Raw genomic sequence first — 22,606 nt, forward strand, 5'->3', positions numbered from 1 at the left:
AAAATATGCTGGAGATGAGAGGTGCAGATTGTGATCTTTGGCTCCTTCAGGTTTGTTTTGCTGGCACAAAAGGGATAAAACTCAGCTGGATGCAGGAGGAGCCCACCCAATCATCGTTCCCTGTTAGCAATCAGCTGGGGAAGGACGTACCCTGAGTGCCCTAATGGGACAGCCTTCCCTCTGCCTGGTGAGGCTGCAAGGAAACGCCTTGTAGTGGCTCTGAGCTACTGGTTGGGTCTACGAGAGAAATTCATGAGAGAGGAAATTTGGGGTAACGTCACAGGTTTGGGGACTGCACTTTCCAGAAACAAGCTGAGTGACATAACCACTTGAAACGATTGCAATCTGACCTTTTCTCTTCCGGGCAATCTTCAGAGTTACGGAGGCACACAAATCTATAACTCACTTTCTGCAATCCGATTGACTAATTGCCTTTGCTGTTGCTGTTGTCTCTTCTCCTGTGACTCACCTCAGCCCGGTCCCGTCATCTTTTCCTGCACCAGTACAATCGGATACCCTCTGCCTACCCATCACCGCATGCTTTGTGCAGAGATCTGCCAGCAGATCTGAAATGGGTTTGCCTGGATCCAAGATCAGCCCAGGCTCCACTCCAGGGAGCTCTGTCTTTTCTGCTCAGGATAGGACTTGGTGGTGTTAGCAATGGTAGTGTATTAATGCTTTGAAGTTGTTTTTAGAGGGTGCTAAAGAGGTTATCAGACTAGGGCAAGTGCAGCTGAGCTATTCTGAGTTTTCAGACTTGGAGGATATTTGAAAAAACAAAATACACCAGAAAAGGCTCAAACTTAGGAGTTAGCCCTTGGGTAGCTACATGGTTATGTGCAGTGTATGGAGCCAAATAAGCCCTGCTTTCAAGGAATATTCTTTTGTAGGTTGGAGGGATTTGAGCCCTCCGAGTGTAAAGGACATACCTAAAACCCTCTGGGGTGCTATGGAAGATTTCACCTCCAGATACCTGAGGCTGAAGCACCAGGCCTCCTTTTGGGATCCCCATACAAGCATAGCAGCCCTAACACTTTTTTCTTCATCCCCCTCCCAACACACTCACACCAAGACCATTTGGTTTTAAGAGCATGGTTCACTTAGAAAAACTATTTTTTTTTTACTTGTCAAAGACTTTATCTGGCTACAAGCAGTAATTACTGCCCTGTTGCCTGCTATCTTGGGTCACATACTGCAGAATTCAAATGCATATGCTGAAACGACCAGGCTATTCGTGCGATGTTCCATGGCCTGATACATAATTGGGAGATAGCAGCCATTGGCACAGAGCTGGGATCAGGAGATTTATCTGCGTTCCTCTAGAGACAAATGCCAGGAGGTCACTCCGTGTGTCATCGTTCAGCATCCAAGGTACACTTGGAGTAAAGCATATTTATTAAGGCACTCCTCAGCAGTGATTGCTTGGCAGGCAGGAGAGAAGCGAGACCAAGCCAGGCTCTGGCGTAATTCTGCAAAGCCTCTTGGAGCTGCAGCTGGCTCCTCAGCATAAGTGCCTGCTCCTCCCAAAAAAATAGGCACAGTGGTGAGAGGGAGGTCCTGCGTGCCAGAGGGACCTACAGGTCAGATTTCTAGAGTGTTGAGAAATGGGTGACCATCATGGGATTTGACACCTGGGGTCAAAGGACTCAACTAAAGAGAAAAATCCACAGCACACCTCCTTTTGCATGGATTTACGTGGACAGGCACACAAGGGACAGATGCTCTCACCCTGAGGACATCTTCCCCTATTTCTGACATGCCTACATGGGGTTGAAAAAGCCTCCTGGAGGGAAACTAGTATATTCCTGGGAAAATAGGAAAGAAGCTGTGATGCCATCCCACCGCTTGCTTTGGTCCCTGTGGCTTACCTTGAAGACTTAGGCTGGTTTCTAGTGAAGTTTATTCCATTTCTGAGGCTCTCAGCAGATTTTACCTCTCCCTTATGGGTGGCAGCAGCATGGCAAAGGAAAAGGCCACAGACAGCATGCATTGAGCAGGGTATAAAAGGCCAAGGAAATAAGGTGGGAAAAGGAGCAATCAATTTTTGCTGGGACACAAAACCTCCCAAGCCCTGGTGGTGCTGCTGTGCAGGACTGCAGCACCTCTGAGCAACCCGCGGATTTTGCCAAGTGCTTGAACGAGGCAGGGCTGCCCTGGGGTTGATTTCCCTCATTTGGGCATGGCCAGGAACAAGCGTGTGTCCTTTGGCACCTCTCCTTGCAAAAGTGAGGCGCAACCACAGAGAGGAGGGGAGAGAGCATCAAGCTTGCACCGACAGGGAACAGGGGGTATTTCGGTGGGGGTGCTAGTACAGTTTCCACAAAGAAAGCACTAGGTATGGGAAGGGTTTTTTTTATTATCATTATTTATTTATTTATTTAACATACTGTTCTGGTGGTTTGAGGATTTTTTTTTCATCTCTTGATCTGAGTTATAGGTTTTCTGCTGGAGTGAGTGTAGAGAGTTCACAGGTGAAGAGAAAGGGACATTATTAGATAAACTCTTTACTGAGTGTTACATCAACGCATCTGCTCCTTCATCTCCTCTTGGGGGTCTTTAGAACCTGTCCCAGGTGGGCCCCCAGAGCAGGGCATGAGGTCAGGCACCAAACAGCAAATCACAAGGACACCCCATGCTGCTCCCACTAGCTGTGTCACGTCCCCAGAGCTGCACAGCAGTATTAGCAGATCATGCGATGATTTCTTCAGCAGCACAAGAAATGCAGCTTTAATGCTGCTGGGACCTGAACGACTGTTCAAAGCTGGCTCTGTTCTCTGCTCATGGCATCCACAGGGCCACACAGACATTGCCAGCAAGTGGCAGCAGCTTGCTTTGAGAGGAAGGACCCAGAGAGTGCTCTGTGGTGCTTGGTTCTTCCCAGCTTTGTTTGGTGCGGGCAACTGCCAGCATAGCAAAGGATGTTACCTCTGGATGTGAGAGTGCAGGGAGTCTAACTGGTTTCAAACATCAATATTGCAGCTCTCTGTAATTAATTTAACGTTGACATGATCCCCAAGAAGCAAAACCTTCATTACATGCAATTAAACCTCCTGACACAGATGCTTGACTCATTGTCAGCCCCTCTAATTTAGAGCAAATGCATGGAAATACAGACATCACAGCATATGCGTGTCAAACCCGGGGAAGAACCTTGCAGTGGGGAATTAAGTCCAACACTATTTCCAATTAAAACAGTATCTGGAGCAGATCAACTGTTTCTCAAACAGTTCTTGCACTTCTTATACCTGGAGACTCTCTGTGGCATGGCAATTTTTACACCTCTTCTATATTCAGGTCCCACCTCATTTTGGAATGGAGTTTGCTGATTGTGGTCACAGTTTGCAAAGCTGGAAAGCTCTGACTAGCTGCTGTGATTTACTGATGACTGCAACCCGAAGTGCCTTGTTCAATAACTTCTTCAACTCAGCCCATTACTCAAAAGCAGCTTTTTTTTTTTCTTAGAAAGACATTCAGCATTAACTCAGGACTGCAAATAATGGAGAACCCACGTCTCTAGTCATGTTTTTGCCAGTAGCTTTATATCCTTGCTGTTAAAAATGACTGCTTTCTTTCCAGTGTAAATTTATCTAGCCATAACTTCAAGCCATTAAGTTTTTTCTACCATTTTTGGCTGGATTAAAGAGTCTTTTGCTATCAAAAAAGGCTTCCCCAGTATGTCACCGCAATGCATGAGCAAGTTGCTTCAGTTTCTCTTGGATAATGCCAATAGATCAAGCTGTTTTAACCTCATGCTCTATGTCAAGTTTTCCAGACCTTCGCATCGTCTCGTAGAGCTCCTTGGGACATTTTTCATCTCCTTGGCTTCTCTTCCGTGTTGTGGGCAACAACTTGGGACATGGTTTTCCACAAGAGCTACCTCCATTTTTCACTCTTCCTTGGTCCAGTTCATCTGTTCCTTTTCTTGGCTTGTTTATTATCTGAGCTTTCATTATTATTACCAACACTTCATGAATCACTGCTCCTAGGTGGATCACACGTCTTTTTGCCAGCAGCCTTGACAGCCTTTCTGTGAGGGAGGCAGCTGAAATATCAAGTCATCAACTGTTACTGGAAAGAAATGTATTTCTCTGAAGAACCATTTCACCAAAATGTTCTCATGTGCTGCTATTTGGGGAGGGGACACACACACACTCATCCAAAACTGACAATATTACTAATGTACATAACACTGGGATTGATACTAGGAGGAAAAAAGTCCTCCTGTTCAGGAGCAATTTTCATGCTAAATGCCTGTGAGTTTAATGAGAGTTCAACGTGCAAATATTCTTAAAATCTGTGCCATAACACTTATGTTAGGACCATCAGATGGCTTAGCTTCACCCACGATTACAAGCTATTTGTCTCTGGGTACAAGCAAGTTGATAGTCCTGAAGTCACTGGTGTTGTCTGAGACAGATGGTTTCAGCTGCCAAAGAAATTGCTCTTTTCGGTGTTTTGAATATCTGGAGGCAGTTTGTAAGGGCAGAGTAAGAATCTGGAGCTACAGAAAGCTTCTGTCTATGCCTCTGCTCAGGGTCTGATGAGCAGAGGGCTTGAAGGCTTATGCCCTGAGAGCTTATGTCCTAAGGGCTTGAGGAGCTGGGGCAGTGTTGTGTTTCTGCTTATATTCAGGCAATTTAACATATTGGATGCAGGAAAAGAGCAGGTCTGCATTGTAGGGAAGCCGTGTCCTGTCTCAGAACAAATGTAGAGTCTCTACCCAGGGTCAGATTCATTGCACAAGACACACAGGTGACCTCTTTTCACAGCCCAAGAGACCTTGGGGTCCCACTGGGAGCTCCCCACAGGATCTGCAGGTTCCCTGCCTTTAGACAGCACTGCTACTGGAAGTGCACAAGCAAAGTAAGGTATACATGGCGTGTTTTTTTATTCCCCTGACACGTGGAACCATCAAAATCTCCTCAGGCGGAGGTGGCAAATGAAAAATAAGTTTGTGATGGTGGAAGAAGAGGAGGTAATAATCAACTGGGAGAACACCGGTCTTGACAGGGGTTGTCCACAAGAGCAACACATTCCTAAGAAGGGGTGAAAAGTCCTTTTAGGGTCATTTGCCTGGAACAAGAAGTGAATATGAAAAATTAGCATATCCAAGAGACAATTAAGAGTCAAGGACACATCAAGGCAGGGAGCGCACCCCAGATCCCACAGCTATTACTTCTGAGCGGTGAGTGAAGAGCAGAGGAGGCAAAAAGGCTTGTTTACCCAGTGAAAAGGCGAGAGAGAGGCAGGAAAATATCTCAGGGGATGCACGCAAATTGCCATGAAGATTGAATGCAAATTTCCATCCTTTCCCTTCAGAATCAGAGATTAAAAAAGAAGCAGCGATAGGGCAGAGATGGAGCAGGAAGCATGTCAGTGGAGAACGAGCCTCATCACCGTAATGAGGCTTTCTGAGACACTCATCTCTTCTCAGCAGAGATCCTGTTGCCCTCTGTAGGCATTTAAACCACGCACTGCAGCAAGGTTCTTGTATTCTCTCTCCCCAGATTTCTCCATAAGACTCCAGGTGGCTGTAAAGCTTGAACAAAGCCACCATGATGGTGGTGGGGTTGCTGCCACTTTTCTTCCCAGCATCTCCGTTGTTTGTCCCGGGTTCATCTCTGATGCTAGGACAACCAGCTAGCCAGTTCTTTGCATCTTGTGTCATTTTACTTTCTGTTCAGCCATGACATCCAGGTGGATGTCTCAGATAAGAAATAAAAAAAAAAAAAAAAGATGGCTTGGGTTTTCTGGGCTTATCACCTCTTCCCACTGACACGTTGGGACACCATTGTGCATGGTTATCCCGTGCCACCTGCTCTCCTGGAGACTGCTCTGGTCTGGGCACGGCCAGTTCTCCCCTCCCGTGATGCGGTGTGGCCCACAGTCACTCCCATCCACGTATTGCTGGATCACGAGTCCTGGCATCCTACAAACCTTGTGTGTGTCACGGGTGTGCAGGAATGCCCCACTCAGCACTGGGTAGCGAATACCCCTCTGGGGACTGGTTTTCCCACAAAGCACAAAGTGATGTCCCATGGTCACGTCAATGCTATCAAAAGGGATCAGGGGTAAATTCATTACCCATATTCTTGGCATTGCCACAGCCAAACCCTCCCAAACAGAGATATGCATGCACATACATCTCTTGGCTCTGCTGCCCACCAAAAATCTTGGCCAAAGATTTTCGGCCAAAATCTTGCCTGGGTCCCTGCTAGCAGCCAGGGTGCCCCTCAGTCACAGCCTGATCCCTTACTCTGTCCCTGCTCACTTTACCCAGAGATACAGTTTAAGTGTACAGCTGCTGCACAAACAGATAAGGGATGCACAGCCGCTCACATCAGACAGCTGACATGAGCCGCACCACGGAGACGGGGGCAAGGACTGAGCTAGAGGATCAGGAGGGGTGTCCTTTGCCAGCGACTGATGCAGCACTAAGCCTGAGATCTTATCCCTTCGATTTAAGGGCTTCAGAAACTGTTGGGAGCGATGAGGATGTTGTTATCTCGGTATTCCACTTGTATTTTTGGAGCCCTGTTACAGTGACCCATTGTTTTCTGGTGGGTGAAAAAAATAACAAAACAAAACAAAAACTCTTTAGGGAGTGTAATGCTTTTAGAGCTTGGTATCAGCTGAAAGGCAGCTTTAGGGTTGGGGGAGATATAAAGCAGCTCTCTGCTGTCTCATCTGAATAACTTCAGGCTGGGGAGAAGGAAATACAAACTTTTTTTAAAAGTTTTGCTTCTTGTCAGAAAAGCAAGCGATGAGAAACTGCAGATTTTGCCATGCAAACCAACCCCAGAAGGGCTGTGCCTTGCAGCTTGGTGCAGAAACAGGGCTTGTGTCGGAGGATTTTCCGCACCAGGCTTGACAAGAAACACGCAATTGCCTGGCTGGTCATGAATAACCACTCCCGAGCCTACACAGCCAGTCCGGATTTTTGACGAAGGCTGAAAGTACCGACCTTCCCCAGCCTTTCTTCCCCACCCTTTCCTCCATGGCGTAACAGTGCGCAGCTCTCCCGAGGATGCTGTTCAGCATCCTTCACAGCCCCGGGATGGGGCACGGGCTGCGAGCGATGCGGTGCCAGGCTCCATGGCCGGTGACGTGCTGTCTGCTAGATTCTGATATAAACACAATGTCCTTGGGACCGGCACGGTGGAAAGGCACTGAGGAAGCTCCCACACCTCCTCCGATAGCGTGTTTGCTGAGCACTGGCGTCCCGCCACCAGCGAGTTCTCCATGAGGTTTGCCAGCAATCAGCTGAGAACAGGTTTCCCCCTTTTAGGTCAATAGTCCCGTCTCTATTTGTGGCCGGGTGACGTTCGCCCACCCAAGGTGAGATCTTCTTGTTCCACAATGTAAGTTAAAATCAGGGCTCATGAATTTTGCTCTGGGGGAGAATTTTTCCTGTGTGGGGTTGGGCCCAGTGAAAAATTGCCTTTTTCCTTTGTGCGGTTCAGATCTGGCCTCAGTGTATATAAAATGCCATGTGTTCCCAGCAGGATTCAGCCCTTCCAAAGCCTACCCCACAGCCAAATCTGATCTACATATTTACGAGCTTGTAAACAGGACAGGGCGGGTGAGTTCACATTCTTAGAAAACGAAGTGCAGAGAAAAGAACTTCTGAGTTGGAAAAACAAAGAGTAGTCTTGGGACCGACCCAGCACACACAGTGGTTTTTCCAAGACTCGGATGACTTGCTTGGGAATCATTCCTCTCCATTCCTTTTCTCCGGGATTTCCCAAGCTTGCCATTTAGTTGGGAAAAAAAAATAATATACGTTCTCAATATTTCTTACAATAGTGGAGGTGACACCTTGATAGAAAAGGGACATTTCATCTTGGAGATGGGTTGAAGCCAGGCTTTTCATGGTAGCCACAGAGGGTCAGCAGTTATTTGCAGAGGAAAGTTTCTGAAGGTGCTTAGGGCTATTGAGAGGAGTTGCACAGAGGAAGCCAGCTGCAGTGCTCAGCGCAAAGTGCCATTGCACTTGCCAACAAATGCAAGAACGAGTGGTCTAGAACAGTGGTTCCCAAATTGTGGCCTCCAGACCTTGATGGTTCATGAAGGCTTGGTAAATGGATCATGGAAAACAGATTATAAGGGAGCCACACAGTCTGCAAAAACTGATGAGGATTAACAGTCTTTGGTTCCGAAAAGCTGGAGAACAACTGGTCTAAAGTCCTGTGCTATGTTCATTCACTATTTATAGATATCGAAGCACAGAGGTCTTTGTGGCAAGGGCTGAAGAAACATTTCTTCAGTCTTCTTGCAAAAGAGCTTTAATGACATTCCATGAAATATACGTGTCAAACAATTTATCAGAGGGATAAATCATAGCAGCGACTCTACTAACTTACCCACCTTGCTGGGAAGTTTGTCATCATAATACCTCAGGTTTTCTCAAGTTCTTTCTTGTGGTGAATCTTCAACAGATCCCTCCTGAATCCTTTTTGCTGTCTCTCTTCCTTGATTATGGGGGACCTTTCTTGGTTCCATATGTATTCAGCTAAATTCTCTGCTCTCTTGACACTGTGCTTTCATCTCTCTAAATTACAGTGCTGATGACCATAAAGTTCTTGTTGATTTCTTCAAAATAGTGCACGAAGGGAACATTGTTTTAGTTGAAAAAGTCATGCAACATTTCCTAACATTGATTAGATGTCACACTAGTGTGAGGTTTATTGGGAACCTCTTCCAGCAAAGACTAAAAACCAGATTCATTGGATTACTGATGGAAGCTGGTCAGGACCCCAAAGAAGCAGAAATTCCCCCAAAACCCACACAACCTCCTTTTGCAGGGGGGTTGGACAGATAGAAATATGAAGTCTATATTCCTAATGAACCCCATGTTGAACTTCGCCTCCACTTCTCATAAATCCCATGTGAGAATTTACATTCCTGTATATTTCTGTTTGACTGTGGTCCATTGGGAGGGAACGGAAACCCTCAGCAGGTGCTGATGACAGTGATGCTCTGTGTGGATGGGTTGCTCCTACTTGTGCTGCTTGAAAAGGGGGCATTCAAGTCAAATTTTGTGCCACGGGGTGAGGAACAGCAGAGAGGGGAAGGGGGGAGGATGTTTGGTTGTAGTTGTGATGACCTGCTGTGTTCCTGAACCAGCTGCCATGAGGCTACAAAGCATGGAGCTATTGGTAGCAACTAGCAGTAGGCCAAGAAAGATACACCAGAATGTCTAAAATGTCTCTGGGCTCCGATGTTTAACAAGTCACATCTGTGGAAGAACAACGCAAGCATCAGCAAGCTACGGACACAGCTGGCGGGCCATTAGCCCCGTGCTCCTAAGAGTTATGGCCAACCAAAAGGGAGTTTTATGCCAGCCAGCGGTTAAGGACAACGTTATCCATGCCTGAGACATCTGATGGACCAGCATCATGTTTGTGTCACTGGTGAGCCCACACAGGACTCCCACAGCAAGACCCTCGTGCTGGGGACACCCGTCCTTCGCACAAAGGAGCCGCGGAAGCGCTCCTCGCTGAATGACACGCCGATTTTTGACTTGCCCCAGAGGGAACCTAGCAACATCGAGCGGCTGTTCTGTTCATTCAGACCCCGAGCCAGATGGAAATTTTCTTTTCAGAGTCCGCTCCAGGCTTGTTTCCTCTCTTCAACCATGCGGGCAAGAATCTCACTGCGGTCTCTGTTGTGCTCACTGTAACATCAGCAAGCAAATTCCAGTCATCTTCCTGCTCAGACAGAAAGGCAAGAGCTCTTGACATGCAGCTTGGTTACCCTGACTTTTTCCTTCTCTCAGGAGACCTATTATTGCTATTTTTCCTCATTTGTATCAGGCAAATAAGAACCTTCCTGATATCTCCCTTTGGATTTGCCAAATTGGCCAGTCTTCCAGACGTGGGTTTGTTGTTTGTTTTTTTTTATTATTATTTTCCTAATTTTATTTATGTCCTTTTGCTGAGTCTCATGATTTTAAGGTTTGTTTTAAAGTCCCCTTTGGGGTTGGAGCCAGGCTATTATCTGTGAATTGTTAAGGAATAGGCAGTTGGATATACATCTATCTTTCCCAGGCGTAAGACATACTGAAAAAATACTACCTTTAAGGGAGTCTGTACAAGGTGCCAGATAAAAAAAAAAAAACCTACAACTTTGTCTTATTATTCTTGTGACTCATTTTTAAAGCCCATCCTCCTACTGATTCTGTTGAGTTGAGCATTATCTGAGGCGCTGACCCTGCTGCCCAGTCTCTCTCCTTCTCAGCAGACGGGCCAAGCCGTCCATCTTGACACTGAATTTTCAACACATTTTAGACACTGAATTGTCCATATTTTCCAGCACATTGTGAACAAAGCCCTTGTGATGACAGGTTTATCAGGTGGCCCGGGCTTAATGGTCAGCAGCAGTCTTAAAGCTTCACTGCAGGCATGGGAGAGCTAACGGGCCAACTTTGTCTCCACCAATGTGTAAGTCAGGTATTCAGTCCTGCTCTTCATTCCCTTCCAAAATCATCACCTTAACAATTTCAAAAGCTTTGTTATATGGAGCAGTGAGCTTGGTTTGCAGTATTCAAGGCCAGTTATTATTTCAAAGTGTCTCTCCCTTTGCTCTGCCTGGCCCTGCCTGATTCAGGTCCACAGAGCTCATCCTGAATATCAGGAAGCAGGGAAAAACTCTCAGTCCCCATCCTTCTAACAAACATGGTTTAAAATGATGGCTTTATGATCATGCCACAGGGCTACAGATTTGGAAATCATGGGAATCCATTCTTGGATCTTCTACAGACCCAGGGCTCTGTATGTCAGCTACTGTTCAGTGGCAGTCTACAGTCCCTAATAGTAAATTAATTATTTTTTCATTATTATGAGCAAGACATTCTTCTTTATAGATCCTTAATAAAAGATGGAAAGCAGCATATTCAGTTCAGGGTAACAAAGCTTTTTGCATGGTGTTTGCCCAACGGTTCCCAGCAAATCACTACAATTTTCTCAGGAACAAAGCTAACTACCAGGAGTCAGACACACTGCTAAAAAAAGTTTACAAATCCCAGACGACGGTCCCCCAGAGCAAGGGCTGTAGCGTAGACTAGAGCAGACTGTGTACTTTACAGTCCCTGGCACAAAGCCTCTCTTGGCCCCGTGCAATGCCCCGGTGGTCCTACAAAATAATTACTCTCTTGCAGGAGTTGTGAGTCTCTGGTAGAGCAGGAGGTGTTGTGTGGCAGCTCACCAGAGTGGATCTTCAGTCTTAAAGAGATGCTTTACATTGTATGCCCTGTGATGTGGCACGAAGGCATATGAATGTAATTAAGGGTGCAGAACCTGCTGGGGCAATGTTCAGGGAATATACAGTCAAGTCCTGGTGGCCTTTTGAGAGCAGTGCCTGGAGTGAACTGTTCCCTGGACACAGTTTGTCCAGGCAGATCTAGCTGGAGCATGCTAAGCAAATTAGCACTTTGCACAATCTAAGACTTGAAAACGCTTGTTGGGTTTCTGTGAGGTAGCAATGTCAACGTACCTGTGTGACTGTCTGTGCCACCCTTCACCACCATGGGAGGTTCACTGATGAAGCAGTCCCTATCCTGCACAGGAGGGACGCATGAAAAGATTTCAAGACTCCTCCTAAAACAGGAGGAGGCCACCAGATTCCAGTGGCATTAAGGGTGAAATTCATCCACAGTAATGTTGTATGCCCATAACATGGTGTCTTCCCAAGAACCAGATGTCTGGGTCCAGACAGCAGAGACTGAGTGTGATTCACCTGGCCAGTAGGGGTTTACACTTCAGGATGAAGTGGACTGCTTCATCCTTTCCATTGGCAGTACTGACTAAGCCGCTGAGTGTAAGAAGAGACCAGGGACCTGCTTAGATAACTAAACTATCTGCTTAGATAACTAAACTTAGTCAGATGAATCAATTTTCAGGCAATTTGATGCCTTGGAAACATCCTCATGGTGGTGATGGCCCTTAGTGGTCCAGATTCACAGCACCGTTTTGAGAAAAGCCCCAGTGCAGACTGAGGGGAATGAAGCACATTTCAGTCAAGTTGCTACCAATGTGGTGTAATTTAGAGGAAAGCTATGGAGACGTCACCAGGATTGTACTGCCAAGAGGTTAGGGGGCATGTTCGGGGACTAGTGAATTAGACCAGTAAATATCAGAACAGGGCTCTGCCACATTATGATTCTCTTGCTGACGGGCAAACTGCACTCAGTCCTCAAATTTGAGATGCTATTGAAAATAACAATGTTTTCCAGAGCCCTCAGCCCCCACAAAGCTGGCATCTTCTGCCTTTGCAACTTTCCAGCTGTCCTCAGCCTTAATGCCATGCTTTCCTGGGCCCCAGCACATTTACACTGGGTACCAGATAGATTCACCCTACCATGGGCTTTGGCGTTGCTGGAGCTCTCCAGGAGGAGCTAACCATCATCATGGGACAAGGCAATGCAGCAGTGGGCAGGGAAGGGGTGGCTTCTCCGTGCTTTTCTTCCCAGCAGGGTCAGGGTGCAGAAGTTCGTACGAGCAGGCATGCCTACATGCAGAGATGCACACAAGCAGCTCGGGAGGGTTTTCGTTGGCGTGACAGAAGCTGGGGCTTATCTGCAGCTTGTTTATGGGGTCGGGCCACAGCTGGAAGGCTCGCAGGCCTGAGGAATTCCACCCGATATCCCAGCGCCATCGTCCTCCAGGGAAAATGCCGGAGTCACTGCGAACACGCTGTCCTCCTCCCAACGCCAAGCAGCTCTTGGATCCATCCTAGGAGGGCAGTGAACTCCCCCATCACTCCAAGATATGCCACCAGCTAGCTGCAGGGAGGCGTTAACCCTCTAGAGACCCTGACTTGCCCACGGATGCCCAAAGGAAGTTGTCAATTGTGGATGGAGGAGAAGGTCACGAAAAACTGGCCAGAAATCGAGACTCCCAGTCCCACACGTAGGCAGAAATCCTTGCTGATATCCAGCCCTTTTTCCCATCCCTTGGCAGCCACGTCAGAAATAGCATCCTTCATGGAGGTCCAACAAGGAGATGGCGAGGTGGGGTGCAAGCTGGGTAATGGGTGGAAAGTGGCAGCTCATGGTTGCTTTGGATGAAATTTAATTAATATACTTTGTGAGAGACAGAAAGAAAATAAGCAAGAGGCTATGACAGTTTCTGTGGCCAGGAGCTTCAGCAACTACACTACTTTCCACCCTTTATTTTTTCTATACCAGATGCAATTCTCTTGCCTTGCTGCTCTGACACATCCTGAGGGAATTTCAGTTCCCTCCTGAACTGTGAGGCTACATTCAGGAGAAATTCAGCTGTCCCACAGGCCTAATGCTATGTATGAATTTCTGGAACTTCCTAACTCATGAATAGTTGGGTTTGCACCTTGGTAGATTTTTTTTTTTTCTTTACCATGAGTTTGTCCAATCATTTTTCGAATGCTTTTAGCATCCACAGCCTCCTGCTGCAGGAACATGCTGTGAGATGAACCACCCCCTTATCTTCATTTTCAGCCTACTGCCCACTAACCTCCATCCTCATTGGTACCCCTTGTACCGGAAAAGGTAGTGAATAATAGTTCTCTATTAACACATGCATGCACTCTCCATAAGCTATTTGTATCCAGAGCCATTCCTCATACAAAGTTCACACCAAGCAACAGCAAGGCCCTTTCTCAGCCTGAGTGTTCCTGCTGGTCCTTGAATTTCCATTCATGATGGCAGAGCACTGGGGCATCTCTTTGGCTCTTTGTCTCACCCACCTGCTCTCACGTCTGCAACAGTTTTGTGTCCTGGACTATTCGGGACATGCTGTAAAAGCAGGGACCTTTTAAAACAAAGATGCTCCTGCCAACTGCGGCAGAAAGCAAGCCTGCTCACAGATTCTGGCTGCGTACTGGGAGCCAGGGCCAGAATTTAGATTGGACTGGATCCACTTTCACTTGTGCATTTGTCTTTTTTTCTTGTTTTGCTTTATTTTTTTGTGTGCAGAACACTGGGACCAGCAACTCTCCAAACAATCCAGTGATATCACCTTCGACTGAGTCATGGAGAGGGCAGGGTGGAGAAGTGCAGACAGGGAAAGATCACGAGATTGTGCTAGCTTAAACAGCCAAAAAAAAAAAGGGGGGGAGGGGGGGTATGTGTTTGGGTGCATGAAGAGGAGATTGCACCCACTAGTCAGCTTGTTACAGGTTTGGGGACTTTTGCCCCAGACTCAGAGGTTTGTAGTTAGATGGTTTTTTTTCTCAGATATGAGCAGGGTGACAGGAAAAAAAAAATATGTAGGCATATACACAGCAAACAGGCACACATACACTGTAAGAAAACCAAATAAATTGATTTTTTGCCTTCAGAGCGCAGCGCATACCTTATTGGCTCAAATTTTGTACCACCAAAAAAAAAGAAAAGTAAAATTTGATCTGATCACATGTAGACTGTGACTCTGGTCACTTTGCATGGCAGGGACAAGCTTTCCCTAAGAATTCACCTTCATCTTTCTGAATTTCTTAATCCTCCTGCAGATAATTACCAAGGGCTAGAGCAGGACCTGCAGTCCTTGTTCAGATCTCCAACATGAGTATGAAGGCTCAGCAAGATTTGAAATGACCTTTTATAAAATGCCCTATGGACTAAATCTCAAAAAGAACTTTTAAACCCCCAGCAGTATTGTTATAAAAAATGTATGTATTAGGAGAAAGAAAAGTTCTCAGCAGGGTGTCCAGAGCCTCTCTTGACCAGGCAGTGGCAAATATGAGAGATGAGGCTCTTCCTGGGAGCATCCTACACCAAGATACAACTGGGATTTCAAAAACTGTGCTGTGGCACAGGTCCTATGACATTTGGGCTCCGTGTTCTGCTTTTGATAATGCCCTGTTCTGTCTTTGATATTTTTCGGGCTGGATCATCAAAATGTGCTCGTACACTGACTGATCAGGCTAAAGTGCTGATGTATCACTCCCCATTTCTATATCTGAAGTTTTATTCCCATTTTCTGTTTCTGAACCTTGGAAGTATCTGTTTCCTGAGCTCTTCAGGTGCCCATTACTCTGTGCTTTCTTCCAGGCATCCCAACATCATCCATGTTCCTACAGAATCACCACTACATAACCCAGTTCATAAACCCTCTATCAAAATGTCATTGTGTGCTTGTGTGTATGAAAGCAAGGGCTAATGCCTTTCATACGTTACTCATTCCCTAAATAAGACCCCCAAACTCTCCCTTAAGATCTGCTTCCCATTGCCTACCAAGACAGTTGGATGTTCCAGCATGTACAAAGTCACCAGCCAGTGACCTATTCTGGGGACTCCCTGCCCACTTTTTTCATCCCAGTGTGATTGAATGAGGAAGCAATGGATGCACTCCGTACACGTCTCTTCCAAGGGGCATGCTTATTTGCATGGTAATGAGGATGGTAATGAGCCCCTTGTCTTCAGATGCACACGAGGTTCTAGAGGGTGAAATGTAGCCAAAGCTGAAATTCAAGGAAGTCATGGCTGTGCTTTTTCCCAGTATGTCTTTTTTATCTGGATGCTAAAACAAAGAACGTTGTACGGAAACTGCATTGTGCAATGAAGCACTAAACACTAGATGTAAATTATTATTTTAACAGCCAACAGGCTGTTTAAGCAAGCACCAATCTCTTAAGTAGCCTGGCTCAAGCAGTAATCACTAGCTTCATTTCTAAAGAGTTTCTTCTTTTATTTGCTTTGTTACCATAGCTTTTTCTTTTCCTCTCTCTCAAGTTAAAATACATGCTACATAAAGCCACAGCTCCTCTAGGAACGAAAAGCACTGCAAATAGGGTCCACAACAACACCATAGAAGAGATGATGGTAATAAACCCCATTCTGCAGTGGGTAAACTGAGGCACAGAACCTCTCCACTAATAAAGGTATGAGTGGGATTACATGCTTGATGGGCTCCTTCACCTGTCTTGGCCCCAGATGCTCACACTGAGGACAACACAAGGTCTCCCTGAGGAGCTGAGAGCCAGGGAGCCCCTTGCAGGTAGCACATGGCCTCGGAGGATGGTTTCCACTAGGATGGAGCATGGAGCAGCCCAGGCAGGAAAACACACACAGCTGTTATTGCTGAGACCTGAGACTGAGAAGAGGAATTGATGCTGGTCTTAGAAACCCACCGCTGGTCCTAGGAACCCACCGCTGGTCCACATTGTATCAGGATGGTGTGGGGGTGTCCTGGAGGTGGGCTGTGGGCTGCACAAGGAAAGGAGAAGTCTCAAAACTTTGGCTGGGTGGAGAACAGGAGACATTAAGGAAATGGAGATTGCCCCCAGCACCCCTGGGGTCTTTAGCTCCTGGCGAACCAAACACTCGGGGGTGGCGTTTCTGCTGTGGTTGGAATTCAACATGGTGATTCAAGCAGCCTAGCACCAACCTATAAATCTGAGCCCTGTCCCAGAAGGAATAAATCCCTTTAAGCAAACACAGCCACAGCGGGGGCACTATGTCCCCGGCACTACTTCTCTGTTCAAAACTGTGGGCTCCAACACCAGGGGCTGCTCATTACTCCACAAACGCCATCCATCTCCGTGCTGGCCCCGGGTCTTTTCCATGCAGAGACATCAGCCCTGCTGGCTGTCCTTATTCAGTGCCTCCTGCAGCACATATTGACACCAGCATGTGCTCCAGCCCTTTGACTTGAGTTGGCCTTCGGCAGATATTTAAGCCACACGTCTGCATATGTGTTTTTCCTCCCTAAGCATCAGAAAATGCTGAGATCTGTCTGCGATGGGGTAGCCCACGTACCTGACACACTGAGTCTGGCTGCAGACTCTGGGCTGATTAGGAACGGGTGTAGGAAAGCTTTGCTGAAATCAGAGCTTTGGGTTTCCTGGATGATGGGTTTTCTCCAAATAAATAAATAAATAAATAAGGAAAAAAAAAATAAGGAAAAAATAAAAACACTGGGGAGCTTTAATGCAGTCTGTAGAAGTTCAGAGCCTCGGTCCTGAATTTCTGGCTCCTGGCACCTGTTTTACTGTTTTGACACCAGGCTTTTGAGCATGGGGAAAATAATAATGATATCCAGAGCTAATGTTATTTACTAAAATACAAATTAACGCTCAGTCACATGGTGGCATGATTTGTCATCCAGAGCTAAAATTAAGAGAAATTAAGGCTGAGTCAGAAAGTTATTTCAGATCTGAGTAAGGAATGCTAAGTGATGGGGCCATGTGGGAGCAACACTGACATCTTCTGGCTGCAAAAAAAAACTCCCCATCTTTTACATCAAGAGCCAGCGGGAACCTCCAGCACAGAAGTATAAATCGGGGTTTGGGTGGGCAAAAGAGCTTTTCCAAGTAGCAGGAATTAACATAATTAACATTCATAACATAGTTTACTTCCATAACGTAATTAACAGCCTGTCTCCAAGCTCTATGGGCTTGACCTGATGGCTCACAACTGCGCTGGGTCCGTTGCTCTGAGCCCTTTTGAAGTGGGGGGGTTAGGATGCTCCTGCCAAGAGCATGGTGTTATCCATCTTTTTTGCTCCATGCTCTCCGGTCCTGCAGTGCCCAGATCTTCACTCTGGTCGCAATGGCATTGCAAGCCAAGGACCTAATAAAATCATGCCTTCAGCCTTCTCTGCAGGGCCTGCCTTCCAGACAGGGCTCTCCCCCACCTTTGCTACCCTGTGCTACCATGTCCTCCCCCTTCTAACCTTATTTCTTTTAATCTCTTCCAAGGTTCTTTCTTCCCATCTCTGAAGCCCTCGGAAATGGTCTTCAAGGTCATCTTCTGGCTGGGATACTTCAACAGCTGCGTGAACCCCATCATCTACCCCTGCTCCAGCAAGGAGTTCAAGCGAGCCTTCATCAGGCTGCTCAAGTGCCAATGCCACCGGCGAAGACGTCCCATCTGGCGCGTCTATGACCACCACTGGCGAGGGGCCTCCATGAACAGCTCCGTGCGAGGCTCCGAGACGGACCTGAGGCCCAGGATCAGCACCCTGCACAGCTCATTCCTATTTAACTCCTCCTTGCAGGAGAGGGCCGGTAAGAGGCGAACGCTCAGCTTCAAGGGCTGGAAAATGCTCACTCCTTTCCAGAAGCCAGCGTCCACCCAGCTGAAGGAAAAGATGAACAGCCTTTCTAACAAAATCCGGGGCGGCTCCAGCAAAGGGGGGGTGACAGCCTCCTACAAAACGGAGGTGGAGTCTGTCTCTATTGGGATCCCTCATGACTTTACGGAAACCATTGACTATCAAACCTATGACTTAACAGACTGCTGTGGGCTGAGAGAGACAGATATCTGAAGGCACCGGGACAGCTCTCAATGGTTTCTTTAGCGGTATCTAGCAGAAACGTGAAGGGATACCACCTGTGGGTCTGTGAGGCAGACTGGAAGCAGCAATCAGGTATAAAATGCAGTTGCCCAAAGGTTGTACAAGCTTTCCCCACGGGGAGGTCAGCCCCTTCTATGGGGTTATGGGTTCCTCAAATACGAGCCAATGGCACATCCCATTTTAATGAGCTGTGGCAAGAGGGGAAGGTGTGGGGTGGATATGGCCTTAGGAAAAGAGCTGTTTCCTCCCATGGGATGGTTCTCTGTGACTTTGGAAGAAGCTGTGCAGTTAAGGGAAACCAGGACATCTCCTTTGCCTTAAAAACACCACCACAAAAGCTACTGGAAGGATTGAACCCCAACAGGTGCCAACTCTGCCTTAGCACACATGATAACATTTCCACCCAGAGGCAGCATCCCGAACGGATGTTGTGAGCAGTAGCTGGCAGCTGACCCTTTAGACAGTGGGCTGGGGGCTTGTAGGGCTACAGGGCTGAACAGGACCTGTAGCCCAAGCCTTTGCTTTCAAGGGTGAGCAGACTGTGGTATTCCCGAGCAGAGCTGGGGGATCCCGGCTCTCAGCCATTCTGTTTGCAGTGCCCACAGCTTTGCCACTTCTACGCAGCCTGGTTTTAGGCCAGAAGAGCAGTCCAGACATATACACTGATGCCAACGGGTGTGCAGGACTCTCTTCTCTAACTCCAACCTGCGACATGTTTCTCATTTCACTTTCCAGTGAGAAATTTGCAACCCAGCTTGTTCTTGGCCTGCATCTCTCTGTGACGTGGAGACACAGCAACTCCTTTTGATGTTGGCCATCCCCGGTCTTTTTCTCTCCCCTTCTTATCCCCGCTTGCTGTTTCTCTCAAACAACATGGAATAAAAGATGCATTCCTAGCTGTGGCTGAGGAAGGTGGGGTGGGTGAGGCTGGGCCTGTTCCCATTACTCACAGAGCCACAGCTTAAACGGAGCTGAAGTGCAGTGGGCGCTCCCTCTAGTGGATCCATCTTCTCCCCAGCCAGGGCCAAGCCAGGGCACAAGGAAACGGTCTCAGATTGAACCAGGGGAGGTTTAGGTTGGATATCAAGGGGAATTTCTTCACAGTGAGGGTGATCAAGCACTGGAACGGGCTGCCCAAAGAAGTGGTGGGGTCCCCATCCCTGGAGGCATTCAAGAGACGTGTGGATGTGGCACTCAGGGACGTGGTTTAGTGATGGCACTCAATAGGTCAGGATGATGGTTGGCCTGGAGGATCTTGAAGCTCTTCCCCAACCTAAAGGATTCTGTGATTCCAGACTCAGAACTCTTTTCCCAAGTGGCTTCCCCCATTCCTGACACATCAAATCACATTTGTTGGCAAGCAGCAATTACTCTTGGTTAGTGTGACCAAAAGCAGTGTTGATAAATTTTGTCTGTTTGTTTTCCCTGCTCACAGCCCCCAAGTGTGGGTCCCCTTAAAAAAGTATTGTGTCCTCCTCTCAGGTCTGCAGGGAGGCTGGAGCTGTGACCGCACAGCCCACCCCAGCCAGGCTCACAGCCCCCGTGCTTTGCAGCTCAGAAAACGGGTCACCCAAACAATGCTTGGGCTCGTGTTTGGGGCACAGTTGCCATCAATGACAGACAATGAGCCCCAGAGTTTCCACAAAGAATTTTCATTAGATTTAGACACAGGCAGAGGAACAAGATGCACAGGTGTTGGAGGCGAGGTCTGGGTCTGAGGGTAAATAAAGAATAGGAACATGAAGCCCAAGGGTGGAGACACGATGCTGAGTATGTCCTGGATGGAAACTCGTCCACACCAGCACTGTCCCCCAAGCCCCTTAGGCATATTCATGAATGTGCCTACTGCACATCCAGCTAATCCTCTTAGGGGTGGCTATCAAAGGAGATGGAAGGGTCTTAGGCACAGCATGGAGAACGTGACTTTCTTTCTGCTGGTCATTAGTTTTAAAGGGAATCAAAACCGAGGAAAATGTATACTTCTTTTCTTTTCTACTTTCTTTCATGCTGAGACATTCAGAGTGGGCCCTACCTCAGCACCCATAACACCCTCCTGCCTTTTACTCAGTGCAATGGACTCTGAACTGGATGCACAAAGACCTACAGATTTTGTCCAAATATTTTCCTCCTAGCAGTTAACCCCAAGACATATGGGTTACACCGCACTGGGCACTGGGGAGAGGGCAGCTCAATTTAACAATTGCTGGCAAGCCGCTCATTCCCAAGAATGAGCTGAAATTACCTCTTACACTTCTCCCTGGTCTTTTAAATTTCCTTCTTTCTTTTTTCCAATTTTGAAATATTTATATTTACAACCTCCAGTCCCTTGAAATCATGAAGAAGGGAAAGAAAGACTAGTTCGGGGTTTTTCTGCCTCTCCATCCCAATCCTTTACAGACCTACACGAGAGAAAATGAGGATAAAGTCTGTTTAAGCACACACATGCATATTATATACCTACTTCTCACCTAAGCCAGGGCCCTTCTTTCATTTAGCACCTTGCATCTGAAGAGTCCATGCCAGGACTGGAATCTGTACATGCAGAGCTTCATTTAGGGGAATTGGGGCTGCCTTTGCTGGCAGGGGGAGGACAGTGTTGTACGAAATACACCCTGAGTATCTAAGCTTGTGCTTTTCCCTCTGAATTCCATAATTTCTGAGCTCTCCCAACTTTGGAAAAATAGGCTCAGACCTTCAGGAAACAAATTCGATCTGACCCCGTAGACTTTTCTGGACAGCTATGTGTGTGACCCACGGAGGGTACGGCCCCATTTCTCCAAATTCACCAAGCAGGCCATTTCCCAAAGCCCCCGTCCCTTGGTTACCCAGCAGCTCTCACCTCATCGCGCCGGCTTTGTGTCCCTATCGCATCGCCAGACCTTGCTGCTTCGACGAGCCGAGTGTTGAGGATGGTGAAGAGCAGCTTCAATGCCAGGAGACTCTCGCGAGTCCCATCCGAGGAGGAAAGAAGGTCCCCGTCCGCCTGAGCTGGACTGCAGTTGGGTTGCATTACTATTGTTTACAGTGTGTATATAAGTGTACATTTCCTTTAGCAGACATTGGAATTTTTTATGTATAGATTTTTATTTTTCATCCACAGACGTATTTATTAGCTGGAGTATTTCTGTTTTGTGATTCAAGTAATGTCAGATTGATGTAAGCTCTATGAAACAGAATGCACATATTTTTGTTTATTTGTACCAAATACATGCACAAACCCGTCTAAAACATTCCCATGAACTGTGTCTGATTTTTTGAACAGAGATTGTAGGGGATGAGGGAGGGAGGGAGGAAGCAAAACCTGCATATTATCAGCCCTTGTGTTTTTCTCAAAGGATTTTTTTTTTAATTACACAAGGATTATTCCCATGTGCAATAATTTATGACAAAAAAAAAAAAAAAAAAACAGAAAATTATATTCTCTGCCTCATGCCACACAGGGGTGAAGGGGTTGCACCAACTGTGTCTTCTCCCAGATACAACCAGGAGGGATATGGATGCAGCCATGAGCCACGGGAGTGGAGAAGGGCAAGAGGAGGGAAGGTTATTGTGTGAGTTATGGTCAGGAGCAGGTCCAGTGAAAGAATTTCCATCAGAGTAGGATTTTTAAATGAAATCTGAAATTTTAATTTGTTGAAGATTTCTATGGAAAAAAATATCATTTTTCTTCTAAAGTCAAAATTCCATCATCACAAAAATACTACCCATGGTGAAATGGAAATAACATTTCTTGTGCTCACTCCGGGTAATCAATTTCCCAAAACGCAGCCTGACAGCACATCTAGATACCGGGCAGAGGTGCCTCGGGGCTGGGGATCATGGCAAGAACTCAGAGCTGGAAAGCCCAAAGGGGACAACAGGAAAAGAAGGCAAGACACCCAGCCCACAGAACCCTAGGGAAACATCATCTAACAGAGATTGAAATGCAATGAGGGGAGAAGCAGAGCTCTGAAAGCATTTTACAGTATCCCAGAAATATTTCTTTACAGTGCAAATGACTGAACGTGGCCCAAGGCTGTCTGTTCTTCAGGGACAGCTCTGGGCAGGGGAGAAGTGAGCAGTCACTGACTGCAGCTCCACAGCTCCAGGAGAAGATTGTCCTGGCCTCCCCACGTATTTTTTGTGTGTGTGCATGGTTGAGTCAGATTGATGCTGAGGATGCTGTGTCCTCTTGTGAGCCCACAGAAAAAGATGATCTTGACTGATGCCACTTAGAATTTTCTAAATGGACTAACAAGACAGGCTGCTGCCCTGCTAGGATGCCAGGAGGAAAATTAGGTGCTTCTCTGTTCATTTTCTCTAGGGCTTGATAAGCAAGACCCATGCCATGGTCA

The 22,606-nt window shown here is 47.0% G+C and overlaps 1 protein-coding gene across 1 annotated transcript in view; it reads left to right on the forward strand.

Annotated features, from left to right (window-relative positions):
- ADRA1D (adrenoceptor alpha 1D) overlaps window positions 1-21,500 on the forward strand; it is a gene marked incomplete at its 5' end in the record, with an annotated part of 43,885 nt that extends 22,385 nt beyond the window's left edge. The window contains one exon of the mRNA XM_080589984.1: window positions 17,674-21,500. Within this exon, the coding sequence (XP_080446110.1) occupies window positions 17,674-18,242 (569 nt within the window). The 3' untranslated portion in view covers window positions 18,243-21,500. The remainder of the gene's footprint in view (window positions 1-17,673) is intronic.
- Window positions 21,501-22,606: the final 1,106 nt, after the last annotated feature.

The sequence above is a fragment of the Anser brachyrhynchus genome (genome assembly GCF_964034855.1).
Source record: "Anser brachyrhynchus genome assembly, chromosome: 4".
Classification (NCBI taxonomy): Eukaryota; Metazoa; Chordata; class Aves; order Anseriformes; family Anatidae; genus Anser; species Anser brachyrhynchus.